The 26,661-nt window shown below is 40.4% G+C and overlaps 1 protein-coding gene across 2 annotated transcripts; it reads left to right on the top strand.

Moving 5' to 3' along the window:
* kiz (kizuna centrosomal protein) lies at nucleotides 1–26,661 on the top strand. Of its 2 annotated transcripts, XM_056393360.1 has the most exons (15): nucleotides 1–159; nucleotides 621–683; nucleotides 1,124–1,286; nucleotides 2,636–2,710; nucleotides 4,045–4,660; nucleotides 4,778–5,015; nucleotides 7,832–7,951; nucleotides 8,439–8,603; nucleotides 9,824–9,974; nucleotides 12,042–12,198; nucleotides 12,677–12,739; nucleotides 14,058–14,177; nucleotides 14,690–14,759; nucleotides 22,062–22,108; nucleotides 23,176–26,661. In XM_056393360.1, the coding sequence occupies exons 1-15, from the start codon at nucleotides 86–88 to the stop codon at nucleotides 23,277–23,279; spliced, it is 2,226 nt and encodes a 741-aa protein (XP_056249335.1). In that variant the 5' UTR covers nucleotides 1–85; the 3' UTR covers nucleotides 23,280–26,661. The 2 variants fall into 2 exon arrangements, with proteins under 2 accessions (XP_056249335.1, XP_056249336.1); XM_056393361.1 differs by lacking the exon at nucleotides 1–159 and having other exon boundaries at nucleotides 1,107–1,286.

Genomic DNA, 26,661 nt, shown 5'->3' with positions numbered 1-26,661 from the left:
CCACCGTAAACACCAGCCACCATTCTCCCTCTCCCTCTCCGCCTCCTTCCTCTCGGCGCTGCAGCAGTGCCAAAGCGAGCGAAAAATGCCAAGCATGACTCACAGCGAGGACAATTATTATGAAAAGATAACATCAATTCAGCAAAGCATGAGTAAAAGGTGAGGCTTCAATACATTTTGTTAACGCGAACACGGCCTGGTAGAAACGAGGGCTCGAGTTGTGTGTTTGCCGCCAGTTAGCCTCCTGCTGCCGCTTGCGACAGAGACATTAAGCTAGCTACTTAGCTAGACAGAGATACCGTATAGCTAGCTAGTTCATTAGCCTGTTTACCTCGGACGCTACCTGTAGCTAACAACAGTAATGTTGTGGTGGGTCTTGCATGTAAATGAATGGAAAGCTAAAGTCACACAACTGAGAAACATTAGCGTTCGCGTCAAAGCGTACAAGAGTTCCCATGAAGCTCGTGCTTTTTTGTATGTACCTTGATGCAGCATTAGCATACGCATTACAATTCGTTAATGAGTAATTGGATAAGTACCGTCAATATTGCTGATAATTAGCCCAGCAAACAACGGAGATGCTGTGTGTGGGTGACAGTTTCTCTTACTTGTGTGTGCAGGGAGAAGCGGAGGCTGGAACTGGAGAGAGAACTGTTCGCTTACTCCAGATCTGATAAAAGAACGTAAGTTATTCAAATTACTGTGTATCAGAAAGACTTTACCTTACATTATTCTTATCCATTGACTGTCACGTTAAGTGTTCATTTAAATATATGAGGTTAGATATTGGTATTTTTATTTGGACAAATTAAAAAAAGGTTCAGGTAATTCTGTTAATATGAAATACTTTATTCAAAAATATCACTATTGTACTCAAGTGTGTTATAGGCACAGTTCCTCTTTGGATAAGCAGAACAGTCTTGTTTTCATTGTAAATTGATTCTCATAAATATTAACATGCCAGGTCAAAACAGCAAAGCTTAGGTTGATATGAGAGCTGAGAATTATATTTAAATTTAAAACATATTGTGCTTAACCTTTTCTTGTGAGAAGTCAAGCTCTTATTTTTGACAATGCTCTTAGATAATATTTCTTTTGAATAATAGTTCTCCACTGCCTTCAGCTCACAGATAAAGTGTTCCAAACTGCGCAGTTATCTCAAGGAAATCTCTGACAGGGAAGCACGAGCGAAAATGAGAAACCTTGAGCTTCTGAGAGATGTGGAGTGCATAGAAATCAGCATGAAAGAATATAGTCCTGACCATGGCCCCCTGCAACAACAACAGGTATACACACAATTTCATTTGTTCAGTGGAGTAGTTTTTCTCATTATGAAGTTATATCAAACGCAAGCTGAACAAACACTCTACCCACTGAGGGTAATTCAGGTTTAGACTTGTATTTGTACTTAAAACATTTGATCAGATTTAATGGTCATTAATTCATGTTTGAATACTGTGTGTTTAAAAAAAAAAAAAAACAATAGGTTACCAAATGTACTGTGACTTTAGTAAAAGAGCAGTGAACTCAGATCTATAACATAATACATTTTTCACAAGGAATGTGTATTTACTAATGAAGCATTTTCACACACATTTGCCTTAATGCTATGTTGTCATTTTAACAGAGTAGAAATATTTGCTTGCAATTGCTTGATGTGACAATAGTAAATACTCAAACTGTGCAATTTATCATGACAAGCAAATGAATGAGGGAGAAAACAATGAGCCAGTCAGATTATCACTTAAAACTCAACGACAGTGCTTGACAGCTTAATATCAAATTAACAAAATTGGCTAATTATGACTCGCTGAGTTAATTGCCCAATATAGAGACTCTGAAGTGCTCCAGAGGTTTAGTCATTCACTCCCCTCAAGCAGTTAGTTTGTTTTCTCTTGATGCTTTATCAGTCCTACATGTTTGTTGTTATTTTGGTGGTCCTGCTGCCCTTTGTTTCCATTTTTTGAAGTCACACATATTTTTTTTTTCTTTTGGTTTAACTCTGATTTTTTTTTGATACAATGAAAAGCATCAGTTTTCTGATAGACAGTGAGTAAAGTGAAGTCGACATACACATGTTGCTGATTTTATTCTAATCTTGGTCAGTACTAGTGCAAGATGTCCAGAGCCTTTAGAAATTCTGAAGACTTTTCCAATAGGTCTGCCTCTGTAAACTGCTATTGTTTTGATGAAGAGGTACGGGATGTTTGAGCTAATCCAAGTGCCTTTAACAAGACCATTAGGTTTTTTTAATTGGAGCTGGGATTAAGGCAGTTAGTCTGGCCGGTCAGATAGAATGTTACAGGCGGTCAGCAGCTACACAGAGCACACCCACTTGGGGAAATGCTTTGTGATTGACTGATGCTTGATGTTGTCACTTTTGCTGTCATACACTCTGCTTTTATACCACATACAGATAATATTCAACAGCACTATCACAGCATTATAACAAGCAGTGCCTAGCGTTGGCATGTAGTGTCAGTTTACCTGTCACAAATATTATGACTATCATCTTTCTGCATTTTTTTTTCACACTATTAATTTAGAATGCACAGCAAGTGATCTGTCTGTCTGTTTGTCTGTCTGTCTGTCCTTGCATATGCGTTCATCCATTCTTTCTCTACGTTTTTTGCAGGCTGACTTTTTCAAAAATGTTTCCAAATGTATGCAAGAAAAGAAGAAAATGAAGAAAGATCTTGAAGCAGCAAAGGTAAGGCTAGTGTGTGCAATATAAATTGTATACTACTAGTATAGTAATAAAATACATAAGCATGTATTTTACACGCCACATCTTTGACTATGTATTGTATTACTTTTGTTGTGTGTGTGGGTGAGTTTTTACACATTTTGTTGTATGAAGGAAAAACGGTACTTGTTTTTTGGGGTTTTTTTTTTTTTAGCTGGATCCTTCTTTTTTGAAATGTTTACAAGGTTTATGCAAATCTCAGTTCTATCAAGCTGTGTTTTCAGGTTTAGAATAACAAAGGAAAGTAGACATTATTCCTGGTAAGTCTGTAGAGGAGTCTACATTTAAACTGTGTATCTATAATAGCACAGGTGTCTAATCCTAGCTGGTGCATCTGTACAAGCGATGTAGTTCAAGCCCATAGCTGCTTTCTCCCTTCACTTAAAGCAGTTAAAGCTCTTTTAGATGAAATGTCTAAGACATCTCATAATAACTTGGAGCATGCTGTCTAGAGCAGTCACTTGTAACTGTGTGCAAAACCCCCCTCAGCCTGTCGATATTGTAATGAGCAAAATGGTACCGTCACTCCATTATGCATACAAGCCATTGGCTTGCAGTGTGCATGTCCCTCAGGCTGCAGCATTCATTAAGGGAAGCTTACCGGGCTGAAAGCTGGAGACAGATGATAACGGGATATGATTTTCATATTTAATACATTCCTTGGAAGAGCACACGCGTGCCGCAGATTGATAGAAGAATCAATTGCTACTTTAGTGAAACACTTTCTACTTTGCCCTGCAGCTACCGATGGAATCACTCAGCCAAGAAATTAACTTTTCCTCTTTTTTTTACCTACTTTGTGGATCTGCTGGGCAGGCTGCATGGTTTACAGTGAATGTTATTAAGCAGCTAACTGTTTGGTATTTAAGACGCTTATCAGAAAAGAAACAGAAGCCATGCTTTTTGTTATTATGTTTGGAGGGAGGCTTTTTTGCTTCTCTCCCCACCCCCACCCCCCGGTGACATTGCAGACATGAATCAAAACTTGTCTAAAGGATTTCTAATAAGATTAAAAGTTAAAACATTGATCCTGAGACATTTTTATGAAAGATGTTGTGAAAAGAAATCTGACCTTGGCCCAAATAAGCCACACTTATTCAAAACTGTAGAGTGGATAGTTAATATACTTGAGTTGAATTTCTTTAAAAATAGACTTATTTAAACTGAGCAAGAAATTCAGGGAAAACATTTAGTAGAAGTGTATTTATGCCTGGAAATGAATCATTTTTATGAGGTAATGGAAAGTTCAATTGCCAGAAATGAACGTTTTTCTTTTTTTTTCTCTTTCACATTTACAGATGAAAGCTGTGCGTAGAAAGCACCAAGACAGCTCTGTCTCTCATGCAGCTAAGAATTTTACACAATCACCAGCAGTGATTTTTATGGACTACCAGACCTCCAGAGGGTCTGACGTTGAAGCTGGCACCACAAGTGTACACTCACACCAAGCATTACATCGTTCACCCAATCACAGCATGCAATCCCGCGAACGTCTACCAAGTGGCCTTTTGAAGGACTTCAGAGTTGGCGGAGAGGATGCCACCAGCAACCGAGCACATTTATCAGATGACATTTCAGGCTCAAACGATTCCCCTGATGGCTGTAATTTGAGTGACAAACATGAAAGAATGATGGCGGTGCTCCCATCTGTTTGTGCCTTAACAGGCACAGCTGGCAGTGTGCCTTTTGGAAGTGATGATGAGCAAGAACCTTCACCTCTGGTGACCTTGACAGCGCCTGAGAAGAATCCGTCTCCCAGCAGCCGAGGCCCCATCAGGGCTAAGAATTCCCCTGCAGACCACACTAACTCCCAAGAAGTGGCTCATCAGCCACTCATAATGGAAGCTGGAGAGAGAGGTCTTAACCATTTGATGCCTGAAACCACTTTTGGAAAAGAAGCAAAAGACACACCAGGTTTGAAAACGTTATTCCTTGTTTATTACCTTGTATCTTTTTATTGCCTTTAAAATCACTTTATTTTGTCCCTTTGAGTGATCACCAAGTGATGCTTTGTGTTGTGTTTACATTCAGGTAAATGTGAATGTGTCAGCACAGCAAGTTCTGATGTGCAGTTGTCAGAGAGCAGTGCTAGTGACCTGTCCATTTCCCTCACACAATCTGAGCTGGAGGAGGAGGATCTACCAGAGGGTGTGGAACCTAAGAGGAATGCCACTTCTGGAGGGAGTGAAGATCACAATCAGCACAGTCCAGAATCATCCCTCCACTCTGATGGGTCCAAGAACACATCTTCAGCAGTGACCTTGGAAAGGTATAATACGTATGACTTTACTTTGTTGTATGGAATTTTCAAGGTGACTCAGTAGGGAGACAAGCACTAACATTTTAATTGTTTTATGGCACATACTTTTGTTAAAATGTGCACAATACAAGATTTAAAGCTAAGCAAGCAAAGAAAGGAGAATGTTCTGCATGGCCGTGCTGGACCACAGAGGGCTATTAATGATAGGAGCGGGGGAAGACACTGCACAGTCCTCCTTTCCACCATCACATCTAAGGCTGACAGAGAGGATTGTGGGAGTCACAGTCCATGCCACCGTGCTCTCTGTAGCTCAGCAGCAGCTGCGGTGGTGGCAGTGATGCATCTTATAGGAAGAGCTCAGGACCTGTCACCAACAATATTGCCATAATCCAAGATAATGCTGTAACAGAGCAATTTTCTGCTTGAGAGACCTCAGGCAGTCCCCAGTGGAGGAGGAAATTTGTGGCACCATAGAGTGTTCTGGAGGGTGGGCATGTGGACAGCACTTACAGCCACAAATCCTTAGCGTGATGATGGCCTCTGAGTTGAAGGATCATTTTGGATGGGGTTAGAGCGACAGAAAATCCCATGTGAATGTTTGCTTCCACAGCCTCTGCAGTTTCCCTACAATATACAGTATTTTATGACCAGGACCTCTTATGCTCTTGAAAAAGAAGAAGAAAACTTTATTTTCTGTGTAATTTTTTTTCTTTCACACATTCTCAGGGACAACCTCTGTTTTAAATGTTGTATTGTTTCTGTCCTTGGGTTCCATATAGTTCCATATATTTTGCTTGTTTACAGTTGTATGCTTTATTTTTTAGATTAAGAATCCAATTGCTCATTTGGTCATAACAAACACATTATTTTATGTAGCTACAAATACAAATTTCGGAGCATTAACTAGTTTCATATGCTTTATTTTAAAAAAGACTCAAATGTATCAATATTAGTATGAGGGATTTGATTTTCTCTCTGAGAGTGTAGCATGTTTGTTTGTTAATGTTTGTATGGTCTACTATACTGTTTATATTTTGACCTCAAGAAGATCTGCAGTTAGCCTGTGCCGGGTACCCGATGGCAAGGGCTACAGCACTCATTGTTAACACAGAGGGCTTCTGTGTATGAGGAGAAAACCAGAGGCTTTGATGTAAAGTTCCTCCATCCTTTTTCACTCTTTCTATCCCTTTCTCTCTCTCTTTTAAGGTTAGAGTTTATATTGCTCCCTCCATTCAGCTCACAGTCAGGAAAAACAAGCCTGGCCAATTCATTAGATTATCCCATTATATTTCTCCTCCAGCGTGGCTGGGGTGAGCATACGACTGAAATATCCTTCAGGTCTCTTCTTCGAGACTCATCATAATGCCCTCACAGTGTCCTGCTCTTTAAATATGTCGTCCCTGAACTGCAGGATGGTTCTGCTCGATTAGGGACGGCATGTCATACAATTAAAGTTGGGTTCTTAAAAATCCAATGCAAGTCTTGAAATAGCGGCGCTCAGTGTGTTGGTATTACTTGTGGTCTATTTTTCCATTCCTTTGTGTGTTATATTTGCTGTCTTTGCCAGCATGGTGAGATTCTCCTGACACCAATCACTCAACGGTGAGGCCATTCCATGTGGTAAGTCACCCCAGAGTCGGTACTGTACACTGTAGAGCAATATCGCTGCAGAGAGGCTGACCTCTTCCTCCTAACTAACAACACGCTCCTGATGATGTCGACATGCGGACAACAGCAGCATCTAAAGTGAGGTTGGAGACCTTGACATGAAAGCTGGCAACAATACAATGAGAGAGAGAGAGGTTTGCAGAAAAACACAACTAATTCACTTTCTCCCTCTCTAAAGGTCTCTTTTTGAAGAGCATTGACAAATAAAGTGGAAAGAGAAAGATGACTATTTCAAGGCCCACACTGACGATAAGGGAGAGAAAAAAAGACAGCTTTTGCCTATGCTACTTCAGCCACACTGAAGAGGACTTAGCACAGACGGATTGCACACTACAGAATGTCATGGATATAATTCAAGCTGCTAGCTTAATCAGGATGTTACCAGGAAACAACCTGCAAAAAAGAGGGAGCAATTGTTTGCTGACCCCTAACCCAGGAGCCCATTACAGATTGTCATAAATTCTTTTTGGCCCCTTTTATGTAGGGGGGCTCAGGATCTCTCGGCTTGGGGTTTCTGGGAGAATTCAATGAGGGCCACTCAGAGCTTAATGCTCGAGAAAGAGATGGATTCCCAATATCCACATGCATTAGACATCCATTTCTCATTTTGCAGCCTCACACAGGACCAGATTAAAGTGTAAATCGCTCACCAAAAGAAATCATCTAAAGGCCCCTCTTGTTTTGGAACCTATTTCCTTGCACTGTTGAGTGTGAGTTGGTGGTAACACTAATGGTACAGAAAAATGTGTTTATTTTTTTGATAATAATATTACATATTTATAATGAATTCATTTTGCCATTAACTGTATCAGCTATATACAGAGCTTATTTGAAGTTTTACTGCAGCTGTTGACAGCTGTTTCTCTAAGCTCTAGTATTGAATGCCAGGTTTCTCAACCTTTGTCACTCAACCCGTCATTACATGTGGCACCATTAACAGACAAGCTTTGAATTGTTTGTAGTCTTGTATAGTGGGGCCAGCATTTTAATGATCAGATTCCTCGAGCAGTCCTTGAGTGTGTCAAGGAAATTGCCTTGAAAAATGTATTACAGATTTTTTTTTTTTTTTTTTTTTTTTTTTTTACAAATAGGCATATTGATCACATGTCCTCCTCCATTTTTCCTTTCACCACATTAATTGGTAATGTTTATTCTAGTCTCTCCCAGGAAGGACTCTTTAATCTGCTCGACAGCATCGAAGGACGATTCCATGATGAGCGGACCAATGTGTATGGGGATTCTTCAGTTGATGAAGGACAACTCAATAGACTTATAAGGTATATCCTTGCTGTTTTTCTTCAGACTTTACTATCTTATCTCTCCCTGTTTAAATTAAATGCCATGTATACTTATGTTATGGCCATGGAACAGTTTGTGCAGATGAGGAAAACATATTATCCTTCTGCCAAGGGCTCTCACTTTAGATGAAGTGTCATCACCGACATGCACACGTCTTTATTTCTGAGGGGTTTTCAAACACAGGGGATTGTTATAGTAACCACCCTGTTGAATTGTTATTGGAAGTCAGGGAGATTGAGGATGGCGAATTTGTTTCATTAGACTGGGATTATTTTTCATAAGCCTTTTATATTTCATAGCATGATTAATTTACCATAATTGGAGTTCTTGTTGTAAAGTGCGGATAAATGTCTCGCAAAGGAAGCTTTTTTCACTCTTTTTGAACCCAGTATATACTTATCCCCATCTATGCAAACATCCTAGTGCTCCATGGCAATAGCTGACTGCTCTCTATATATTGGGCAGCCTTTGTAACGCTGGAGCGGGCTTGAATGACGAGGACCTTGAAGCATGCGGAGCAGTCGTCCTTCATGGGCTTCAGAGGTTGTCATGGAGCACAGCAAAGGGATGCCTGCTACCACAGGACCTAGTGAGTTCTCACCAGTCGAGCCCTGAGCCTAATGAAATAAGGTAAGGCTCCTGGTTTCTCTGTGAGTCCAACACCAAAGACTGATGATGGTGTGTTTTTTCCTTAGTTTTATTTAGTTTTTTTTCTTCAGCTGTATGAATCTTGGGATTGTGGGTTTGTAAAAAGTATCTCAATTGCATTTTCAGGTTTCATTATTTGTAAAAAAAAATTGCACCAGTCGTGTAATGTTGTTTTTCACTTAATTTGTTTCCAAAATGTTAAATTTTTAACAAACTGCAACTTCTGCAATCCTGGAAAAAAGAAAATAAATATATATTTATATAATAAAACATTGTTTGTGGTATAGTGTTGTATATAGTGTGTTTTTTATGTGTCACAATGACATGTTCAACTCCATAATAAATAGTGCCATAATGTTACAATTCAGAGCACAAATATCAATGTGCTGAAAGCTGCAGAGTTCAATAGACCTTTCTCTTCTTTTCGGAGTACAGTAAAGGTGAATTCTACTTTTTAGACAAAGAGAGGAGAGCTGCCTGTGCATTTTCTTCTTTTTTTCTTTTTTTTCTTTATATGACCAGACAGTGGGGGAGGGGGCACGCAGTTCAACAGTCACTGAGATATTGCACGCTACAATTCGATACAGTCTCCCTTGTCCACAAATGTAAAGGTCATCTTTGGTGTCACCTCGTGCAGTAACACTGCATCGGTGAATGTCATGAGTAAATTAAAATGCCCTATCTGTGACTTCCAGTCCTTTGGATAATGAGTAGTTGTACTCTGAGCCAAATCCATGCTCTGCTTCACTACTCTATTGATTTCAATGAGACCTTTCCTGCTCTATACTCAGTCCAAAGAAACACATCTAGCAGTGTCAGTCTCTTTCCTGTGGAAATGCCCATTGGTTCTTCGACCTTTTATCCAGTTTTCAACTAGGAGATTCCTGTATATTGCTGTCTCTGTCTATTCAGTGTTAACTGGAATTCATTAATGATCTCTATCTTCTAAAGTGCCTCAAGATGGCATAGAAAGCAGCCTTTTGAGAATGGGGGAAAATTGTGCTGAAATGTATTATATTTTAATTTCTTCACATAATTGAAGTTAGTAAAACTTATCAGTTTCCTCAGTTTTTTTGATAATCAAAGACCATTTCACTGCAAGGAGGTATAATTATGGCTTGTTTTCAGATGTCCTACTGTGTATTCAAAAAGAAAGCCTCCTCTTTCTCTCCAACCAATCCCACCCCCACCCCTCACCACAGCACCAGCCTCCCTCCTGATGCCGCTCGGCTGTGGGATCGCTGGTTCAAGCACGCCCTTCTGCTCAAGGAGCGCCGTGTCCTCAACACTGAGCGCTTGGTCCAGCTGTTCACGCCGCTGCTGCTGGAGCGCCATGCCACCTACAGCCACCAGGTAGCGTCGGAGTCTCGTACACTGCCTCCACACACACACACACACACACACACACACACACACAAACAAACAGGAGGTCACACACTTGCAATTGATAGACACCCAGTCCCAAAAGCAAGCAGGCTTTAACACACACAGATGACGACGGGGGAAAAATGGCTTCTTTTTCCGTCTTTCCAAAAAGCCCAGTGTTTTTTTTTCTTTTGCTGTTTCTTTGCATGTTTTTAAAGGGGGCTGTTGTTGGTACTGAGTGCCCTCTTTGTGTCTGGTGTTTGAAACCAAGCCCTGCCTGCCTACTCATCAGATTGCTCCACACGTTGACCTAGACAGAAGGGAAATCCTGACCCATGCGCTAATCGCAAATTACAGCCTCTGCTTGGCTTCTTTCATCTCATGTGGTGTATTCATCGGAGAAACACTTGCTTTTAATTTGGTATTAGCCAAAAGTATAGCCATCAGCTGGGTCCGATTGAATGAGGGAGCCATTTGGACCTTCTCCACAACAGACAGGATTATTTTAAATTTCCCACTCATTGACCTTGTGCAGATCATGCTCAATTAAACAAAGAAAGAAACCACACTGAATATTCACACTTAGAGCCCCAGAGATTTGTCAGGAATCCCACTTTTTCAGAAAATGTACCATTGTATGTGCGGGAATGATCATATATATATATATATGCATGCAGGTTTTTTGTGTTATTAATTTTTGCTGACTCATCTTGTGCGGGTTCTTGTGGCTTGGAGATCTTGCTCCAGTGTCCCAGACGCAATGAGAGAGGCAAAGAGGGAGACTGTAGAGCCTCTTGAAAATATGAACTGACAAAGGGAAGAGAGGTACTGCCATCTCCATCATTGTGTCCAAGTGCATCAGGAAAAGCCTGAGTGAAAATCTTTTTCTCCCTTTATCTCCCTCATTCTCACTCCATCTACTCCATCTATTTCTTTCTCCCTCCCTCTATTTCTCCATCTCCCCCTTTATTTCTTTCTCTCTCTTTCTCTCTCTCCTCTCTGTCCTCTCATACAACAGCTTACTCTCCACACACAAGAGAAAACAGAAATTTCCATTCACGTCTTGCCACACAGCCTGGCTACTCCGACAAATGGGAGCATGCAGCTCGCATGCACACACTCAAAGAGGCCCTTTGAATATTCAAGTGCTAACAGTTGCATTCATTGATATTTAAAATGCAGTGGGTCTGCGAGAGCCCTCAACTCCCGGTACATTTGACTAAATCTAAAAAAAGAACAAAGACGGATATCGGGGACAAGGATCAAGACAGTTTTTATTGTGCAGCAGCATCAAATACCAAGTGGCAAGCTCAGATTGGCATGTGTTTGCGTCTCTTCCCCTCTCGGAAAATGAAAGCGTGTACATTGCCAATCTTCACTGCGACCTACTGATAACAACTTACAATGTACTTAAAGTTTGTCACTGTCAAAATCCTCCTGATCATCCCCTCCATATTAGTGCTCATTAAAAGTTGCAAATGGCCATCTGAGGCTGAGAGGCAGTCTTTGATCACAAAAGAGAGATGATGATGGCAGGATTTGATATGGGGGAGGGAAAAAGGAGAGAAAGGAAATCGGTGTGTGGCATCTCCCTGCTCCTCATCTCCCGGAACAGCTCCTCTTAATTGTGTATCCTCATCTCCCCAGAGATAAAAATGAGCTGGAGAGGGAGGAAGAGAGCAGTTTGTCTCAATCCTCTCAGCCAAGAGAGGAGATATGTGGAACGTGTTGCACATTAACGCCAGGGTGATTGCATTCTTTAGGCGCTTCTCTAATCTCATGGATGAGAAGAGAGGGAGAGCAAAAAAAAAGAAAAAGTGTGATTGAGAGGGAGAGCAGGAGTGAAAGTGTGCGAAATAATCATTTTTTGGTTAAACGAGTGAGAGAATTTGAAGTTATTTTCTCTTGGCGTTTGAACACACACTACAACTGCACCTCTGTGCGAGCAGCCATGGCCAAGTAAATGACTTGCCTAATCGGCGAGAGTTCAATTTGACACTTCCTTCACAAAATGGGAACAATTAAGAATGTGGTTTTAATTTGTGCTGCTTGCAGGCCAAAGTGCTGCTGAGGACACTTCTGTCCCGGTCCAGTGAGGAGTGCCCCTCAGCAGAGGACAAGAGTGACTTGTCTTCTTCATGTGGTCCTCCTTCTCTCCTAGCTGACTGTGATGTGAAGCCTGCCAGGCCTGTACAAAGGCAATGGATTCAAGGTAACTGAAGATTATCAGTGTGAGTACACTAAGAAAATCCTAATTAGCCTACAATATTTGAATGCTGGGCTTTGGTTAAATTAGTTATGGAAGAATGGCTGCATTTTCTAACAATCAAAAACTCTCCTTTTGGCAAGTGGTTTAGTTTCATTACAGTTGCAAGTACTTTCCCGCAAACCTCCAAAACATTCCACACTGAGTTAAGTCTGTCTTTGCACAGTAATATGTAACAAGGCCATTAATAGGAACAAATGTAGACTACTGCTTTTTTTTTTGAACCACCTCTGCAGAGAACTAAAACTTCCCTTTTATGAAAGAAATCAATTTCACCATAGAGCTTTTTTATGAATCCCTCACAGCCCAGTTTTCATACAGCCGTCTATTCAGAGCTAAAGAAAGACCCCCCATTCCCATTTCTATCCCTAGACTCCCTTCCTCCCTGCTACTGCTTCTCACTATGCGCTTCCCTTTCTTACAGAACTACAAAGTACTGAAGAGGACAGCCAGGACGAAAGCCCTGTGGAAAGTGTTCCTATTAGAGGTAAAAAGGCATCGCTGGTGCCCCAGCATTCACACTGTCCTTATGTTGTGGTTTGTTTTCTTCCCACTGCAGTGAATAATGGGCTCTTTTACGCAATGGCTGAGGCAGGATGATCAAGGTGAAACCAGGGTCAAAGTCCCACCTGAAGAGCTGTGCTAGTTCTCTCTAATTATCTCCGAGAAAACACTAGCCGTGTTTTCAGCCTGGTCTGAGGCATTCTGGCAAAATTGATAATTCGCTGGCCCGGCATAATGTGGTTGCTTTAATTGTCAGGACGCCAGGGTGGGAAGCGCAAGAGATCTGTCATCGCTTCTCATTATCTTCTAAACAATGCTCCAGCAAGGCTGGACTTAAAAAATACTAGATGTGAAGGCATTCTGGAAGCAGTTGGTGTGCCCATCCCTCAGCTGCACCTCTGAAATGTAAAGCAATCCTATATTACCCTTGGCTATCAGATTTCCTACTGGGTGTTTCATGTGTCTGCATCCCTAAGGTGCACAGCCAGCAAAATGAGTACAGTTTCCAATCGCTACACTTAATCAAAAGAGCCATAACCAGCAAAAAAAAAAGAAAGACACGACTAAAGATTTTGCAAGGAAAGGGTTTTGCTGTGCTGAGCGACATCAATGTCACAATCAAATACCGTGACCTTGGAACTGATAGTAATTGCCAGGACATTTGCGTCTGTGGACCTAGTGGGTTTTTTTTAGACTCCATGTAAAAGCAGTGGCTGTGTAAAGTGCTGTGGGTGGAATATCACTGGCAATTGTTATGCACTGTAAACATCATATGTTTTTTAGAAAATTATTAAAAGTTGTATTTTATACTTTGAAACCAAGTTAAAAATGTTAGGACTTGGTCATACAAGATCACAGTTTTGCTCTATTGTTTGATTTGCTCTGGGTTTTAGCCACATCATTGAAACAACAGCCCATTTATTATGTACTTCTGCTCTGCTGATTTTTGCCAGAACAGTCTCTGTGTTCCTCTCAAATATGATACCTACTTAAGTGTGCCGGCAAGTAATTATGAGTGTTTTTAAAACAGAAAATCAATCATGGCCTTCCTGTTAGGGGATGCTGAGATAATGTGAGATGCTGATTGCTGTCTCATGGAAACTGTTGCTACATACTGTAGGCTTGAATCAACAGCTTAGCTGATTGAGCGCAGTGTTTTCACACACTCTGTACAGCAGTGAGACCAAAAGACTCAGCTACTGAAGCGTGTTGTCTCAACAAACACAGAAACCTCTGAAAGTTGGAAACCTAGGTTTTAAGCAAATATTTGACAGTGACTTTGTGTGTGTGTCCCTGAACAGAGACAAAAGCATATCAGTTACTTAAACAATCAGCCATGCAGGAAAGGCTGCAGAGTTCTGAAGAGGAGGAGGACGAGTGGGAGGAGGAGGAGGAGGAGGAGGAGGAGGATGGCCTCTCAGGTAAGAGATGTGGTCCGCTCTACCAGGAAAGTAGCAAGCAACTGGAGCCTAACCATTGGTCAACACTGGCATATGGTCACAGCACACACAAGGGCCCCACAGAAAGACCACGTGTTTTTTTACATAGATGTAGATCTATTATCTTATCTTGTCATTTAATTGTATCTTATTAGCCCAAATTTTCTCGACAAAGCTCATTTTCAGTTACACAAATTCTCAACATCTCAGTAATCAAAGGCTTCAGTTTGTTAGGTGAATTTGGGGCTGGCAGGTTCTTGTGCATGAATGAGTTCCAAGTGGATTGTGTATACTGTATATAATATATAAATGTTATGCATAAACAAATAGAAATATCAGTCCTCTCAAATTTCCATTTGTGCATATGAAGAGACCCCAACATCAGTATCCCATCAGCCTTACCATAAGTTTCTATATAAATATGCATTGTTAATTAGCTTGTGATGAGATGTCCAAACCAAATGGTTTCATCTTGCCCTGTTTGCTCTTTTAAGGAATAAATCATGGCAATGAAGAGGACCTGGGGAGGGCCAAACGCTCCTCACATCAAGACCCTTACCCCCGGTAAGAACATTGTTATTATTCAACGGGCCACAGGAAATGGGCCACCAGACGCCAAAGTGGTTGATGTACATTTGCATGGCTGCTCTCATAATTCCCTGTTCATTTCCATAAGATCAAGGGGGCGCCACCCATTAACTCGCTTACAAAGACAAAAGGCCCCTAAAGCCCCTCTCACTCACTGTTTGCTGGGTTGAGCCAGGTTTTAGAAATCAAAAGCAAAACAGCTACCACAAAAATAAATTGGAGTCATAATCTTACTGTCTTCAGCCTTGTTGTCAGAATGCAAACAGATCATGTCAAGAAGAGAATCAGGGACAACTGTTTTGGAAGAAGGAGACTCAAGTGTTGATAAGAACAAATGTCCTTTGATTTTTCACCCTTGAAACACATTTAGGCTGCTCAAATCAGAGTCCTAAGTAGGTTGGAAAAGAACATTTAATGATAAATAGCTTGGTGGAAGCTAACACCATCACAGTTACATTTGAATATCAACACGACTTCATCAAATCTGCAATTGCATGTCGGGTCCTCAGAGCACCTCTTCACTGCGAACCCATTTGGGCTGTAGTAATGGCTGGGTAAACGTTATGAGGAATAATCTTCTCTGATTTCATGTGATTACTGGGAACCACGCTGACACAAGGGCTGAAGTCTGTATCTCCCTGGCCTGGCAAGCAGGCACTCCCAGTCTGCCTATTAGCCCAGGGAAGGGCCTAATGGGCTGGCTTTATTGTTGTCCTCATAGCTGCTGATGTCTGCCACTGCCAGCCCCAGTGACCACCCTCTTAAATAAACATGAGCCAATTTCAGGCCCAGACCCTCTCAGATGGTGCCTGTCTCCCTGTCATTAATGTGCATAGGAAGCACATATATATGATTAAACAACATTTGCAGAAAGAAAAAAAAAATTCAACAGAAACAGAATGCTGTGAGCAGTGATGAGACACAAGTTGTGTACATAAGTAAAATTTAACAAATGCATAGTTATGCATGGCTGACACTCTCATCTCACTAAGGTTTGGAAGGAAGTAGCAGCTAGTCACCATGACCATCATCTTCATTTTGGTCATACAACAATTTCCTCTTTTCTTTCTCTGCTTCTCTTAGACGCTTAGATTTAAGCATTCCACTTACCACAGTCACTTCTTGCGCTTTATTGCTACCACAAGTGGTCTGGAAGCCCTGCACTTGAGCAGAAGCATAACTCTGCAGCATGCTCTTGCCCTGCTTCTCTCCTTTCTCCCTGTGTCTCACACTCTCGCTTTCTTGCCCTTTCTCCATGTTTTGCCCCCCCCTCAATGCTACATGTTAATTATTTGCTTTATTTTGTCAGCGAGCTGATGAGTGACATCAAAAGGAGGATGGAGCTGGACTCAAAATACAAAAATGGCTTCTTCTCTGTTGTCTTAGACAATAATTATGATTTGCCAGTTAAGCCTAGACTACAGCAGAGGGATTGTAGTTTAAAGCAGAGGCTTTGGTGCAAAAAATGCATTTATAGCCCTTTGTGAGGCTCCTCATTATGTGTGGGCCCGATTCATTAAGTAATTGGTTTGCAGTTGTTTACATGAGTATTAAGGCCTTCTATTCAGGGCCTTTGAGAGATACATTGTGCAAATGTTGCATGTTATGAATGCAGAATGAGAGGCGGGGGGCCAGTCCTATTGGCCAAACACTGCACTCGGCTGAAAAGCGAGAGAAAAGCACTGGGTGCTGCTTTGCATAGCAATGACTAGGGCCTTAATAAGCTTTACAGATTAAATACATGCAGTCTATACAAGATGCAAAGAGATACTCTTAACACATTTATATGTGTTCATTTCACTATTATGGCATTCGAGAGAATTGAGGTCTTTCATATTCTTTTTTTTTTCTCCCTCTCTCTCTTCCTTGCTCTCTCTCACACAGTGTTTTTCACTCCGATACTTTTATAGAATGTGCTGTTTATTGTATTATAAGTCGTGGGGAAGCGAGTGATCTGCAACATTTATTAAGGATTTGTCCATTAGAAATCTTTTGCTGTCTTTGTGAGTGGCAAAGTAAAATCACTTTGTGGTTGAGTGGGGATGAAAGGAATAATGCACGAAGGAGTGAGTCTTAATAAGCAGCTGCACTCCATGTAAAGACCACTTGTTCCCCTTTGTATGCGAGTGCATGCCACTGCTTCCTCTCGTGCAAAGCATCATTGTGCTCCTTTCTACTGTAGGCATTTCAGATGCCACTCCTTTCTTATTTTTATTTTGGGTTTTTTAATACCTTTTTATTCCCCCCCTCTTTTTGATCCTAAAAAATGCTTGAACACATGTGCGTGCGCGCACGCACACACACATACACACACACACACACACACACACACACACACACACACACACACACACACACACACACACACACACAACAAAATCCTCCAGCCATCAGCCGGTGTGATGATTGTTGTGCCTAGTGCCTGCTTGACAAAAACCTTGACTCAACAATTAGTGGTTTACAGCTTTGCCTTGGACAACAGGATGTGCTCAAGCATTCGACCCCAAATCACTCAGAGTGTCAAAATCAGAAGCTCTCTCCCTTTCTCTTTCTCTCTCTCTCTGTCTCTCTCTCTCTCTCTCTCTCTCCCTCCCCCTCTCTCCCCCTCTCTCTCTCTCTCTCTCTCTCGTGGGGAGGTGATGTGTGTGGATCTCTGACAGCTCACTGGGAGGAGGGATGGAGGGGTGAGAGGGACATGAGCTGAGAGAAAGGATCGGAGGGGAGGAGACGTAGAAAAAGAGAGTGGGAGATAGAGGGAGACAGAGAGACAATAATGGACAAAGAGGGAGTGAAAGATGGAGTATTCCTGTTCTAAAATCCAACAGTGTGTCAAGGAAAACAGATGTTAATGCTTCAACTGACAATAAAATACTTAGCAGTATAATACTTATGACTGGTTACACCATCAGGTATGTCGCAGCATTGAATCTGTTCCTCTGTGATTATTTGGTTTGGAGTATATATACTCTCAACAACTTTTTTTTACTTGACAGTAAATTAGTTCATTGTTTCCTTGAAGACCAGAGAATAAGATTAAAATCAGGCCAAAGCAGGTCAAACAGGGCAGTGACTGTAGAGGAAAGCAGTATTTAGAGGCTCCAGCCAGAGGAGGTCACTGTCCTACACTCGCTGTCTGATAGAACATCTGATTGCTCTATAAAAAAAAGACATTGGCATGCTTTATTTTTGCTCATTTTAATATAGTCTCAGTGCAGAGTCTATACAGCAAAACCAATGCAAACATCACTTTACTCAAATAAATGTGTTGTGGTTGCTGTTGTAGGCTGATAGGGGCAAAACAGATAAAAGATGGATAAAATATTCAGGTTTGAAATCTATAATTTATTAGGTTGTAGTCTGTGGTGATTTTTTATTAGATTGGTTTACATTGTAACTAGATCATCTTATTTTCTCTACATTCTTTAGATACTCTGATGTGCGTGTGTCGAGCAAGGCAGCAAATGTTTGCTCACATAGGTCACAATGTACAAAAAAAAAGGGTAACATGAGATGAATGATCTGTCCTTCAGCCATCACTTGCTCTGGCTGTCTGCACTAGACTGCCACCAGTCAGGAGGAGAGCAGGCTGTGTAGAAATCATTGGCCCAGTGCCTCTTCCTCTGAGTTGCAGTACTTACTCATTGCCAGCAGAGAGCACTCACATGTTAGAGAGTGCCCACTCACAGTGCACTCACAGTTGCCTCTCACTGTTTGCCCCCACTGAGGGCTATATCCTGCTACCATTCAGGCCTGGTAGAGTACATCTAAACGGAGCCTAAACAATGTTTCTGTGGGGTCATAGCTGGGATGGGAGTAGGAGTTGATGGGAATGATGAGGTGATGGGTCTCCCTTTACCTTTAGACAAGCACCGCTGCGCAAAAGTGCTATTGTGCTATTAGCATTTGTGCGTGGGTGGCAGGAGCTTAAAAAAAGCCAGGGTAAATAAAAGCAGTTTTCTAGCTATCTGTGTGTGCAAGCCAGTATTAAATGCTTGGTAAGCATTATTTCCTTTGATAGTCCTCACATTCCCAAATGTGATTAAAGGATTATTAGTGAAATCTGTCTTTAGTGACTCAAAGGAACAGATCCCAGTCTTACATTGGCAGTTATTGCAGTTTGGAGATGTTTTTGTCCACATGTTATTGGATATTTTTGTCAAAATAACTACAACACTGGGCACATTCTTATGAAATAGACAACACAGTTCAGATGTGTGAGTGCAGCCTTTCTATTTTTCTGTGCTGCTTTAACTGTAATACATGAAAATATTTTATACAGCATGTTGTTTTAGTTGCACAGGTCTTTTTCTGACACAGTTTAATACAGTAATCTCATGACATTTGTATTTCTCAGAAATTTGCAGTAGTAGCTGTAGTGGTAGAGTGGCGCAGTAGGGACATGTAAAGATGTAGCTCTCAGTTAAACAGAATCAGGATCTCAGGGACAAACCAAGCAAAATGTTGCAAAGAACAAAAATGAAAGGTGCTGCTCTGATGCAGAGAATTGTCTCAAAAGGACTTTACTGTATATCCTGTGTGTACACCTTGGCTTTCAGTAAGTGGAGTAATTGTGTTGTGTTGTCACGTACCAAAATCACCCTCACAATGTACATCAGATATGTAGTCACATGATTGTCCTAAATTTGATCATTTGAATTCGTTTCGTGCCCATTGTGTATCACTGCGTTAGCTGCCAGCACATCTTGTATGTGTACAACCCGATTGGAAACATGTAACAACAGAACTGATTTGAGAATGATTTAAAATATGTAAATTCAGGAGCTTTACTGAAAATATCATATTTTCCTCCACAGTCCAGTTGTGTAACGTGTATAAAACTGATCATACAATTTTAAAGGTCGTTGTGGATTGCAGCAGACACAAAAACTGTTAAAACATGAGATAAACAACAATATGAAACAATTGCAAAGGCCAGAGAATGAGAATGAGCAGGGCATTGGAAAAAGGAGGACATTACAATAGCTGTAATTTGCATCATTTTACACATTACATTCACCTCTGTCTACCAGAGCTTGTAAAACACTGGCCAGCCCAGTCTTACATATTCAGATCATTGCCTCAATTAAGGGAAACTCAGCAGAAGATGAACTGGCATAATGTTTATGGAAACGGAATATTAGATTGGTGGGGTCAGATCCAGACCGGGCTCTCTATGGTAATAGCCCTGTCTTGAAATCAGCCCTGTCCCCCACTGAAGTGGAACAGCTGATAGACCATTCCCATTCTGGGATGAAGTTCGAGAAAAGAAAAGCCTAATTTACTCTCCGTAACAGCTATTATTTTGGCAAAGGAGAGGAAGTAATCGTATAGATTATTGCTGTATTTTTGCTGCTGCAGGGTCTGGTCAACATCTGTTGCCTAACAGTTGTAAATGGATACACTAGTCCCTGTTGTTTTTGTGCTTTAGCATTTGTACTTTTATCTCCTATTCAGTTTAAAAAGCTGAATGTGGATAGCAGCTAGATATTCCTTATCACAGTGCTCACTGTTGATATACTGGCAATATGACTTTTGTGTTAAAGCTTTGACAGAAAGAAACTCTCATTGTCATGTCTGAACAATGAAACATTTTTTACTTTTACACAGTAATTAAAAAGTAATTTTTACATGTTAAGTGTATATTAAAGCACTTAGCTTTTATATATGCAGTTATATTGATTGTACAATTACAAAAACTAGTACATGATTATGATATTATTTTCTTTCATGTAATTAATTTTGCACATGACCATCTGTCATGTTGCATGGCCAGTAGCATGTGAAAAAGATCAAATTTGCTGTTCCTAAACATAATGTAGTAGAAGGAGATATTACAAGCCAAAAACACCATCTACCATCATTTTAGACTCAAAATAGGCTGTACAGAAAGATATTTACTGTCTGCATTACCATCCTTTCACCACAGGAGCTGTTGTGTGTTTTTCACAAGATCTGATTACATTTCCTAAAATACACATTTATGGCAACATCTGTTTCAACAAAACATAACACCTTTATATAACAAACAGATGATCTGTCACTGTGTCCTTGCTTTCTTTTCTTTCTTTTTTCTTTTTTTCTTACTTTATTACTCAGCCTTTTCTTTGAATTGCTAGCATTTTAAGTGCCAGAGGTTCAATGTGCTGCCTGAAGAGATACAAGAATCATGCAAACGTCCTGTAAGAAGTCCTATCAGCATATTAATATAAATGTTATAAAGGTTACAGTCTAATGATTGTACTGGCTCTGTTGTATATTGCTTATAGCACAAAGCAATTTCCTCACAGTTTGGAATGGGAGGTGCATCTCTTTTCTCTCATTCTGCCTTGAGTGGTACAAAGCAGCAATATATAGTTTAGAAGATGGCAATTGGAAAGCAGCCAGAGTAATTTGGTCCTTATCCTCAATGTACAGTCACATGTGCCAAGACTTAGCTGAGGGAGAGATGAGGAGATGAGGGTGATTGAGAGGATGACAATCAGAGAGGTCATGGGTTTGAATTGATGCAGATTGAGGAACACAGCATACGACTGTTTTTTGCTCGAGCTCATCTGCTTAAAACTGTGCATGCATCTTTTTTGTTTCCAAGAATAGTGTCAGCACAGCTCCAATATAGAAGGTCCAAACAAATAAGCCATATGGATATGTATGCTAACCTGGGAGATGATGAGGATATATTGTGGGGTTTTGAATAGGCTCTGTGATGATGTAAATTAAAGAGGAGGCCTTTAAAAGTGGAACGGGGGGCCTTATTGCATATGCATTGAGGTAGATCAAAGCCTTTTCGGAGGGCACACATTTACATAGCGATATCACCAGAGCTATGGGAACCTGGCAACCCTGTCTCTGGACTATTTTTGAATAAAGAGGGCCTTGTGGAAGTCCTTTGGCACAATTAGAACAGGAGTCAAGGAAGTTCCCTCTGCTGTACAGTCTGAGCTTAGCCAGCTTAGCCCCCCCCCCCATCACCCCGCACCCCAACCCCACACCGCCCATTTTTGTCATAGCATTGTAGTATTTGTGCACAGTAGATTGATTTTGTAAGATTCTCAGTTGTATGAGTTCTGTAGTTATTTTTGTGTACATTGCATAAACTAGTTCTAGTGAATTATTTGTAAACTAGTCTATTTCATATGTAGTATGTGGATTTACGTCTGCGTAAAATGATAACCCGCCTTTTTCCTTTTTAGCTATTTTTGCTGTAATCTAGTGGGTCTTATTCAAAGACAGCCGAACGTAGTAACTTTACAAGGCTATTAACTGTCTCTGTGTTTCCAGGAGAGAGAAGACACACTCAAAGGCTCATTCTGCTATACGGTCAGAAGGTGAGTATAGACAAAGTCATTCGAATTGCGTGTTAAGACACTGTCAATAAAAAGGTTGATTACATCAAACAGATCACGATAGAGAGGGTTCATGCATTAACAAGTATGAAATTATTGTAAATTTTGAGTTTCACAAGTACATCAACTGTTAAATGAAATTTCTCTGTAAATGCAGCTATGCCTTTTGAAGATGTGTAAATGAAAAAACTGACCTTGAAGCCAAATGCTGAAAGCTTAGATTTATGTTGTCAGCAAGCACTACCTAATCCTCTGATGAATACCTCAAATAATATGTGCTCTTATTTTACTTATTAAACCTTAAACAAAAGACCAAGGATGGTTTGGGCAATTTAATTACTGCTTAGAAAATTCTCTGAGAGAGCATTGGTGATTCTAATGACTCTAATGAACAGCCAGGTAAGTGCCCTTGTTATGACATGTATATATTTTTTCTATCCAGATAAATGCAGATCATTTCTAGATTCAGCTGAGATATGACAGCTCTTGCAGCTGAAAACTGGTATCTGAAATTTAACTCAGTTCTTCTTAAGTAGCAGCTTTTGCTATAGTACGCTCAATATGAAAGTGAATATATGTATCACTTCAATTTCTTAAAGACCTGAGCTGCTGCTCATAAGAAAAATTAAAAAAAAAAGAATGAAATGAATAATCCAGATTTCTAAATGTGGCTTGAGCAATTGGACCCCAATTCATTTTCCTTTTGGTTGTAACAATCACCCCTGCAATTTGATTTTCGCAGCTGTGATCAGATGACCCAAAATGTAATTTGTCACTATGAGGATTAGACCTAGACCTATACCTAGAATAAGCACATGCTAGACTGTATAAAAGGTAGACTGTTAAGATTTTCATTGTGAAACCCAACTCACGGTAAGATTTCGCTGTAGTGTATTTAAATCTTGGAATGCTCATAAAGATAGTGTATAATTGGCCAGATAACTAAATCATTTCGAGGATGTGAAAGGTTACACTTCATTTGAAGCATGGAGCGGTAAACATTGTACTGTAATCTTTTGTGTTCTTTTTCTGTGTACCTTTGTGTATAGCTTTCTGGGGGGAATCAGATGATAGCAACGCTGAGATTGAAGCAGCCTTACGTCCTCAACCTTTCAACGCAAACAACGATGACACTGATGACTTCTATGACTGATATTTCCCCAAGGATATTTTTTAAATGCACTACATTATATCGCTGCAAAATTCCAGGCAGTTTGGCTCACAGTAATTCACCCCCTGACCATTATTTTAGTGGTCTGCATTATAAATCATATGCACACTGTATCGTAAAAACAAATAATAAAGTTGACAGCTCTCACGCTGGGTAAAGTATGTGAAGAGTTGTCCAACACTCTGATGTTAACCCTGCTTCAGTCTCTTTATCTGAACAACTCTCCCAGCTCATAATAACAGCTCGAAATAGATTAAACTGATCTTTTAAAGCGATTTGTTTGCACTAGGCTGAAAATCATGCATTTTGAATGCCGCAAGCATCTCAGAGTGCTCTACCTCCAGCATGCTCGAGTGTAGTGATGTGAGTCACCTGTGAAATGACAAAGCACAATGGCCACTCCGCACGCTACTGCGCGCCCTGTGAACCTGCTGAAGAGGCCCATCTCCCAGGGCACAAAGTGTTATAGCGCTAACAAACTCAGAATATTTAGTCCCTCCAGCAAAACGCGCTACACATATTTTCACAGCTGCTTCTTTAATAAATGTGCTAATGTTAAAGAAATACAAAGACATATGTCTAAATTCCTCTGCAGTATTGTGCAGATGAGTAACGACTGGCAGAATTGTTGCTGAAACCACACAAAAGACTCTTCTGCAATTTATCATTTTGCAGCACACTGAACGTTCTCTATCTATTAATAACTCAGAGCTACTGTGTGGGAGGATACATTCCCAAGTTTACATTTATAGTTCATTATGTCTGTAGTGTAAATTTCCAAAACTGCGATTCTGGAATGTGGTAAAAGCCCCTGGCATTCAGTGTCAGCAGGATTCCATTAGTCAGCTTTAGGTGACTTTACATGCCTGAACCTTTTAAAGTAGGACTCCACATTCATTACCAATAATGGCTTCAGACAGCCCTGACCCACCACAGAAAAGGGACTGTGGCAGAATAATTTGGAGTTTGCTAAAAGGCTCCCTAACATAATATCCATGTTAAGGAGCATGTCAACAGATACTTGTGTGCGACAGATAGCTCATGGTGGAAGTGGAGTTATATTTTACTAATGTGTACTAACACAATAACATTTTTAAAAAGAACTTTTTCTGATTCCGTGCCAGACAGACGATGGTGATGATGATATTCAGCTCATTCTTTTTTTTAGAGCCTGTGTAGTCAAACTGTCATGGGAGGATGTGTAAGGTTTTATTTTGCAGTTAAGGGGTATTATCCACGCAGTGACTGACTCAATTACACTGTCAGCTTTGCCACATTACTTGATCTATCATGTTCAGGTTGACATTAGCTCCACTCTAACAGCAGTGGTTTAGTGAAGATGATCCATGTTTATGTTGATTTAACAGATGGATATACATGAAAATTGCCTCAAGAATGAGGGATGCTGGAAAATATATATTTTTGATGACTGTCCCACAAGACAGCTTTTGATTTTAATGCAGAAAAGCATTTTCTCTTTTAATTTTGCTCCCAAACACTTTGTCAAATTCTGATTATACTCAAAATGATTAATAGTTCCAAATTAGGGGTGCTTTTCTTAACAATGGCAAATGTTGATACTGGTGACTCTGATGGAAATTGTTCCCGGAAACTGGCAGGAAAATGTTTTTAAGGTTCATTTGATTCTTATTTTCACATACTGACAAATAGATAGCATGTAAAGATATGCCACAAAGTCAGTCTCCTTTTTCAGGTCGTCTGGGTGCTTTCATATTAAAGCTAAAGAGAGGTTTTTGCTTTTTTATGCATGCTTTGCAAACATGTCCATTATTAATGCTTTTATAGTATGATTGTAGCAGAGATTTTGTAAGAGTCGACATGACTGACGTTGGAATGGGTTGAGAAATATATGGGTGCGTGTAGACTCAGTTTCTCGTGTGTTTCTATAAAATGAGAAACTCAAGGCTCGTCTCTATCAAATGTGAAGGTATCACAAATCTAGACTCAACTGTCCTTGATCACAATAATAACATGTCAGCTAAAGTGTAATATTCAAATTATTCCCACTGGTTCAATGTGAAACCAAAGGGCAGAGAGATTGCTTGACTGCAAAGACATTTCATTTTCAGATGAAAATAAAAAGTACAATCGTTATGACAAGGAAACCTAAACAGAACATCGGTGAGGAGCAATGTCAGACTTACAGAATGTTTCAATTCAGATTCTCTTTCCTTGAGGAACTTTGCCAAATTTACTTCATATTAGCAACCACATGTGCTCCAGGAGACTTTTTATTCATCATTGGCTTGAAAATTGAATCGGTAACTATTTAGACTGATGTTTTGTATCCGTAATAACTTTTAATGCTCTGATCTGTAACTCTTTCACTTGCAGTTGGAAAAGGCCTTAAAATTAGTCAGCATAACAATAACATGCACAACAACCATGTCTATTGGTAAGAGTGAATGAGTGAATTCATCTCATGTTTTCACTGAATGCTGTGACTCACTCTTTATGTGCCCATAGAGCTCTACTTCTTTAACAGAGGTCACAGTCTGACGCTGTGCCTGTTTTGCTTAGATGCAGAAATACAGTGTCTGTAAAAGTAACCTGTTGGTGTGTGTGACAACAGAGCAAACAACATTTCAGTGCTGATATAACAGGAAAACACACACACAAACCAGCTACCAGACAGCAATGAGATAGTGAAGATAGCAAGATGGTGGCTTCCAGTGTATTTAGTTAACTGCATAAAGTAAAATCTGAACTGGACCATCTTTATCTCAACCTCCCTTGTCTAAGTCTTCTTAGGGGCAATGTGTAAGAACAGGCCAACTGTTAAATTCATACTCCAAACAAATAGGGGGCAGCATATTACCAGATAGTTGGAATGTCCACTCCTGTCATAAGAAAACAAACAAATACACACTTTGGTCCTTCCTCCCCCCTCCCCTGTGCCATAGTCAGATCGGCCATTGGCCGTACCTGGATCGATCCTGGCAGGCCTCCGAATCGGTGGAGAGTGAAAGCGTGCTGCATGTGTGTTCCAGGACGGGGCTCACTGGCCACTCACAACCACGTTTCCACCCTCACCCTCACGTAGAGCTAACGTTAGCTTGAAATAGGGGTGTCACAATATAACTATTGACGATAACAGTGACATTTTAAAAATGAAATATTGATATTATGGTAACAATGCACATATGATAATACTGTGATGGTAGATGTTAAGCCTTGTGGATCTTTTGTTTATCAGTTCATATCTGGTTTCCCTTTCACTATCCATTGAGTGTAATTGTTCTTTTTGTCCGCTTTAGCACAGTTGTGGTGACAGACTTTCTCTCCACCTCACTCCACTTGTATTTGAATCCAATTCAATGCAATAAACAAAGTTAATGATGAA

Source organism: Seriola aureovittata, chromosome 13, assembly GCF_021018895.1.
Source record: "Seriola aureovittata isolate HTS-2021-v1 ecotype China chromosome 13, ASM2101889v1, whole genome shotgun sequence".
Classification (NCBI taxonomy): domain Eukaryota; kingdom Metazoa; phylum Chordata; class Actinopteri; order Carangiformes; family Carangidae; genus Seriola; species Seriola aureovittata.
This window is presented reverse-complemented; position numbering and strand designations above follow the sequence as displayed.

Excerpts from the sequence above, each read along its gene's own strand:
- kiz (XM_056393360.1), top strand. The coding sequence starts at position 86 with ATGCCAAGCATGACTCACAGCGAGGACAATTATTATGAAAAGATAACA. Across the intron at positions 9,975-12,041 it reads ATGCCACCTACAGCCACCAG|GCCAAAGTGCTGCTGAGGAC; the intron begins GTAGCGTCGGAG and ends TGCTGCTTGCAG. Across the intron at positions 12,740-14,057 it reads GGAAAGTGTTCCTATTAGAG|AGACAAAAGCATATCAGTTA; the intron begins GTAAAAAGGCAT and ends GTCCCTGAACAG.